Source organism: Microtus oregoni, unplaced genomic scaffold, assembly GCF_018167655.1.
Source record: "Microtus oregoni isolate MIOR12 unplaced genomic scaffold, Mior012 000048F_ref0000485, whole genome shotgun sequence".
Taxonomy (NCBI): Eukaryota; Metazoa; Chordata; class Mammalia; order Rodentia; family Cricetidae; genus Microtus; species Microtus oregoni.
In genome coordinates, this window is record NW_024543222.1 from 16,821,329 (window position 1) to 16,827,712 (window position 6,384).

General features: G+C 53.4%; 1 protein-coding gene across 1 annotated transcript; it reads left to right on the plus strand.

Moving 5' to 3' along the window:
• The first annotated feature begins 740 nt into the window (after nucleotides 1-740).
• Arl4d (ADP ribosylation factor like GTPase 4D) lies at nucleotides 741-2,849 on the plus strand. Its single transcript, XM_041635938.1, has 2 exons — nucleotides 741-834; nucleotides 1,597-2,849. The coding sequence occupies exon 2, from the start codon at nucleotides 1,682-1,684 to the stop codon at nucleotides 2,285-2,287; it is 606 nt and encodes a 201-aa protein (XP_041491872.1). The 5' UTR covers nucleotides 741-834; nucleotides 1,597-1,681; the 3' UTR covers nucleotides 2,288-2,849.
• The last annotated feature ends 3,535 nt before the right edge of the window (nucleotides 2,850-6,384 follow it).

Consider the following 6,384-nt stretch of genomic DNA (forward strand, 5'->3'; position numbering starts at 1 on the left):
CAGTAAACACGACAGTAGTTGCGCATGACGGCCAGTGTTTTTCATCTCAGCATTCCAAGGTAGAGGCAGGTGGACGTTTGAGTTTGAGGCCAGCCTGGTCTACATTAGTAAGTTCCGGGATGTATAGACAGACCCTATATTGCCGGGCCCACGCCTTTAATCCCAGTGCTCAGGTGTGTGTCTGCAATCCCAGCCCTTGGGAGGTGGAGGTAAGAGACTCAGGAGTTCAGGGTTATCCTTGTTATAAAATAAGTTCAAAGCCAATGGGCTGCATGAGACCCTGTCTCAGTAACGGGTTTAGTACTGTGAATCGTGAATCGTCTGTATGCGGGTTCTAGGTAAACACTGTGTGGAAAACTGGACGAAGAACGCTAGAAGACGACTGAATGAGGAAAGATATAGAACTTGCCAGCATCTCTTGGAGCGTTAGGTAGAGGGAGACGGCTGGTGGGGCCAGCAGCTCCGTCTGCGGGAAAGGGATGGGGTGGTGTTAGTGTTAAGACTTTTCTTTCCCTGCTGTCGTCAGACGCGGAGACGCCTGTTCCTTCGATCCTTCCCACCTGTCATCCCTGATGAATTCCAGGCTCTGTTCCAAATACTGGAATAAGGTAGAAAAAGATTAAATAAGGAGGTTCCGGATAGAGCGAGCTGCAGAGCCCGCTGGCTCCCTTTCATGCTCCGCCTGCGGGACACTGATTGGTCCGCGTCATCCGGCGTCACCAGAAGGTTTTTAAGGCTCAACCTGACCAGCAGCGCTGCAAAGTCCGCTGTGGCAGAAACGCGGCGTCCCGGTGTCGAGTATTTGGAGCCCGCGGGAAGCGCGGCTAACCGAAGGTAAGGGGTGGGGGTGCCCGAGCGGTGCAGAGGCGCCGGCTTGTGGGGTGTGGGGAAAGCGGTGGCCGCAACGGGAGGAAGGCAGGCAGGGCAACCGCAGGATCGTGGGGATGGCGGTCACGGCCCCCGAGGGCGTGTCAGCGGTGTGGGTTTGAGGAGGGCGTGTGGGAGCCGGACCGGATCAGGGCTTCTACTTGGAGCACACTACCCGGCCACCTCCTTCCTGCGAGGATTCTCCCCTGGGGAATGGAGGTCACAGCGTCTGCTTCCACTCCTCAGGCTGGAAGGAGGTTGCAGCAAAACGACCTTCCGTGGGATCTATCCCGTAAGATCCCGCACCCTCGAGGATCCTAGTATACCTGAGGTTATCTCCGGCCTGGGAGCCTCTTCTAGGGCCCCTGGGGCATGAGAACGTCCGTGTTACACCTGTAGCCTCTTTTTTCGTTTTAAAGGGTAAGGAGGCAGACACGTGAGATGGTTTAGTGGTTAAAAGCGCCTGTCCTGAAGCCTGAGGATCGTATTAGGTCCCTGAGACCCACATACACGAGCAAGTGGTCCTGAATCGAACACTCAAGCTGTGTGTGGCTTACACATGCACAAAATAGTTTTTAGTGTGAAAAAAGAGACACGTAAAAATCCGTTTTAATAAAAAGGATTTTTAGAATAGTAGGATGTTGATTTAGGAAAGGGTCCAGAAGTGGTAAAGTCGTGTTTATTCTAACCCTTACTTTTTCTTTCCTCTCTTGACTTTTCCTTGTTTAGATAACCCAGTTTGTGCTACCTGCCTTTTCAAGGCCTCCTCCTCCTGGCCTCTGCTGGAGCTCCAGGCCTGCACCCTTAGCTCACCATGGGGAACCACTTGACTGACATGGCACCCACAGCCTCATCCTTTTTGCCCCACTTCCAGGCCCTGCACGTTGTGGTCATTGGGCTGGACTCGGCAGGGAAAACTTCCCTTCTCTACCGCCTCAAGTTCAAGGAGTTTGTCCAGAGTGTCCCCACCAAGGGCTTCAACACTGAGAAGATCCGAGTGCCCTTGGGGGGGTCCCGTGGAATTACTTTCCAAGTGTGGGATGTTGGGGGTCAGGAGAAGCTGCGGCCACTATGGCGCTCCTACACCCGCCGGACAGATGGACTGGTGTTTGTGGTGGACTCAGCAGAGACTGAAAGGTTAGAGGAGGCCAAGGTGGAGCTGCATCGAATCAGCAAAGCCTCCGACAATCAGGGGGTGCCGGTGCTGGTGCTGGCCAACAAGCAGGACCAACCGGGGGCACTGAGTGCGGCTGAGGTGGAGAAAAGGTTGGCGGTCCGGGAGCTGGCAGCCGCCACACTCACCCATGTGCAGGGCTGCAGCGCTGTGGACGGGCTGGGCCTGCAGCCAGGACTCGAGCGCCTGTACGAGATGATTCTGAAGAGGAAGAAGGCACCTCGGGCAAGCAAGAAGAGACGGTGACCCGAGGCTGCCCCTACCCCACCTACTAGGGGTCAGTACATAAATGATAGGCAGGCAGGGCCTGTGACCTCTCAGCCAGCATGGGTGCCGGACCTGGCCACCTCAAAGGACTGAAGGAGCGTGGGGGAGGTCCTGTTTCGGTGCCACATGGGGGAGGGGAGATGAAGCGTCTTCTCTGCCCTTCACCTTTAGAAGGTAGGGGCTGGAAGACCGGAAACGGAAATGTATATGCTGACTCTACCTCGACCCTGGTTCTCCGAGTCCTTCCCTAGCGTTTTATTTGGATGTGTATTTTTGTTTTTGCAGGGGGAGGGTGTGCAGACAGTTGCCCAGGGAATGCATTCCGGATGAATGGAGAACGTGTTCCCTCTCCCCACAGTTGGGGGCGGGGGCTCCTCAGCTCTCTTCTGGGCACAATCTTTGTGTCTGTGAAAGAGCCACGGGTCCTCCCCACGTTTGTAGAGTCCCCAAACCCTTTTTTATAAGCCTTGCGTGTCCTCCGTATTACTTTTTTTTTTTTGTAAGCATTTGCCTGTAAGTTATTAAAGTTGGATGATTCTGGCTCTTGTTTTGATCTGGTAGTTTCTTCTCGCCTTATCTAGCCCTGTGGAGAGTTTGGGATTTGCGTGGAGAGTGGGAGGGGGAGAGAGAATGCTCCTGAGTTAACAAAACCAACACTGACAAATTAGATTGTGTACTTATGGGATGGCCGGTACAAACCCTTAAAGCTGTGGTTGCCGGATCTAGTTTTTTGACTTCTCGCCTTCTCTGACCCTTGCCTCTAAGACCAGCTGCTCCTCCATCTACCTGCGGCGGTCTAGCTACTCTTAGGTCTCTGAGTACCCTAGCCCTTGAGCCATTCTGACCATCTCTGCTGCCCTAGTCCTCATACTAGTCTGATTCTGTCCCCCGTTGGAGGATGTGGTAAGAATGGAAAGTGATTCCTGGCCTTAAGCCACTCCAAGAGCTCAATCCTGCTGACTGAAGCGCTCTGGCAGCAGCTGGTGCTGGGGAGACCTGCATTGGCCTGGTGACTAAGCCTGAGTCTTCAGCTGTGGGAACGACTCTTCTCCCCAAGGGGACAACAGTCATAATCTACCCCACTTCCAACCTGTGAGACTAGATGGGGAAAACACCATCTACAGAAGTGACTAGAACAGGCTGAGGCGGCTATGCACACCTGCAGTCCCCGACAGCATTTGGGGAGTAGAAGCAGGAGGGTCAGGAATCCAAGGGCTAGTCTGGCTGGTGGCAGGCCCTGCCACACACACAATGCATTGCCAGGTTGGGAGTTCCTGCTTAGGTTTCCAGGGGCCCTGCCCCCTGCAGGAAGACCAGCTGTGTCTGAGCAGAACAATGAGATTCTCCTAATCTTGCTGGGTGGGAGTCCTGAGGAAGGCAAGGACAGTCTTTTTCCAGCCCCCAGTCCCACCCACAGCCTTGGTGCAAACACGGGCTGTGGAGATAGGCCTGCCCGGGGGATCTGATAACAGGGTGGGGGTGGGGGACTCTCAGCATCTTTCTTTGGGGGAGGCTCTTTCAAAAGCTGAAGCTTGCTGCAGAGATTAGGCCGGCTAGATTTGTCCTCCAGCTCCCTGAAGCTCTGGCGGGGTGGGGGTGGGGTGAGTGTGCACTGATCCGGAAGGGTGCCCAAGTGTGCGTCACTGCCCTGGACTGCCTGACAGAGCCGCTGGGCTGGTTCTGCCAGGAACGTGCGCTACCCGACCTCTCTGACACACCTGATTTGACGGCTTACCGTCCCTTGGACAGAGTCTTGCAGTTTAGGGACAGTCCCCGGCTGGAAAGGGCAGGGCCAGAGGAACCCTCGTCCTGGGAGATCCTTCTTCCTCATGCAGATTCTGCTTTTGTCTTAAAATGGTCAATGGCACAGTTTTGGTTTTGTTGTTTTGGTTTTTACATCTAGTCACCTCTAGGGTTAAGGTCTTTAGACTTGGGGGAAAGATGTACAGACATGTTCCCTGCTCTATCTCCCCGAGGGGCTCCTGGGGTACCAACCAGCTATTGACTTGGACTCTGCTACACACCTTCCCTTCTTAGGTACTTAGAACTAGAACCTTCTTATGTCCGTGGGGCAGGTCAGGGGTCGTGTCCACAGGAGGCCTGCAGCTGTCCCAGGCCCCTTGACCTTGACTGTTCAGCTGGCAGAGGCGGAGGAAGGAGGGGAAGGGTGGCCCCTGAGAGATGGAAAAGCCAGTTGCTTTGACAGTGTGGTGGAGCGAAGGGAGCCCTGGGGAATTCCTAGTAAAAAGCCACACTGCGTAGCTGGGGTGTGGAGGACTTTGGGAGCTTTGGAATAATCCTTCTGTGACCCGTCAATGGGACCAGAGAGCTGCAAGATGCCTTCATGTCTTCTAGACAAGGGAGACAGGATTCCCTTGGGGCTCCTGAAATTTGAACACTGGGTCAGTGGCGTGGACAAGGACTGGAGGCAGGTTGAATTTCTTTTGTCCCCCTAAGTATAATATTCTCTCTCTGGGGAGAGGGCCCCTGGAGCAGGAGTGGCGGCTGGAACTGTACAGGGAAGGTGGAGGAGACCTGTAGGCTGAGAGTCCGGCTTCCCTTCTGACTCACCCTCCGCCCACTGGCCACCCTCTTTTCTTACACAAGTCAGAATGTACAATCCAAAGGGAGGATCTATCTATCTTTCTATCTTTCTCTCTCTCTCTCTCCTCTCTCTCTCTCTCTCTCTCTCTCTCTCTCACCAGGCTGGCCTGGAACTCACAGAGATCTACCTGCCTCTGCTTCCCAAGTGTTGGGATTAAAGGTGTGCGCCACCACCGCCCAGTAAGGAGGGCCATTTCTCCGCACCCCTTTGGAGCCGTTCCTTCTGGGAGCAGAGAGGGTGGTGGTCTCCATTCCACTGCCCTCTTCAGTCCTTCAGTACTGCAGCTACACTCGAGGAAAAGAGAAGAAGAACGGAGAAAGCACACATCTACACTCAGATCCTTGCTCCCAGGCAAACAAACTGAGCTTCTACCCCTCCCTCCCTCTCTCCGGGTAGCTTTTTCTTGATTAGATTAAGGCCTAGCTTTCTGCTGCTTCTCTCAGCCCCTTCCTGGGGAGTGAAAGGTCTTATCTCCCAGTCTAACAGAGCTCTGGCTTCAAACCTGAAACCAGGAAGCCTATACCCACCCACCCCCGCCCCACTATGCACCATGAGTCTTTCTTTTTCTTTTCTTCTTGGTTTGGTTTGTGTTGTTTTTGTTTTTTGTTTGTTTGTTTTTGGAGATCGGGTTTCTCTGCAGAGCCCTGGCTGTCCTGGAGCTCTGTATGTAGACCAGGCTGGCCTCGAACCCACAGAGATCCGCCTGCCTCTACCTCCTCAGTGCTGGGATTAATTGCCTTTGCTGCCACTTCTGCCTGGTTCATCAGTCTTCCTTAAGGCAGATACTTCCCAGCATGTCCAACCCAGCCCGACTCAAAATCATAAACTGAGCTAGCTGTTTGTGTAACTTTTGGAAACTCAGTTGCATGGTTCTCCAGCTTTGGAATTTGTAGATGACAACATTGTATCGCAATGTGTGTGTTTGTGTGTGTGTGTGTGTGTGTGTGTGTGTGTGTGTAAGGCTGAGGAAGACTGGACTTGGTAGCACAGGCCTCCTACTGGCACTTGGGAGTCAGAGTCAGGCAGATCACTGTAAGTTTGAGGCCAGCCAGGGCTAGTGACACCGACACCTTGTCTTTAAAAAAAGGACAGACCTCCTTTTAAAGCATAGCCTAGTTTCCACCAGGGGCCTCTTTTGAATGGGGGCCAGTGGACACTAGGAGGGAGGAGGCTTTGAAGCCTCATCCCCACACCCCCATACACCCCCACCCCGCCCTACAGTTCCTCGGAAGGAACAGTCCACATTATTGACAGGGAGTCTGGATTGAATCATGGGACCTCCTCCCCTGATTGAGCCAGAAGGAAAAAGTATTTTTTTTTTTTAAATAAAATAAAGCCAGGTGTGGGTAGTTCAAGCCTGTGATCACAGTGCTCAGGAAGTTGAGGCAGGAATATTGTATAGAGTTCCATGCCAAACTACACTGGAGAGTGTGAACCCATCTCAAAACAAAGAAATACTTTTAGTGCTGGG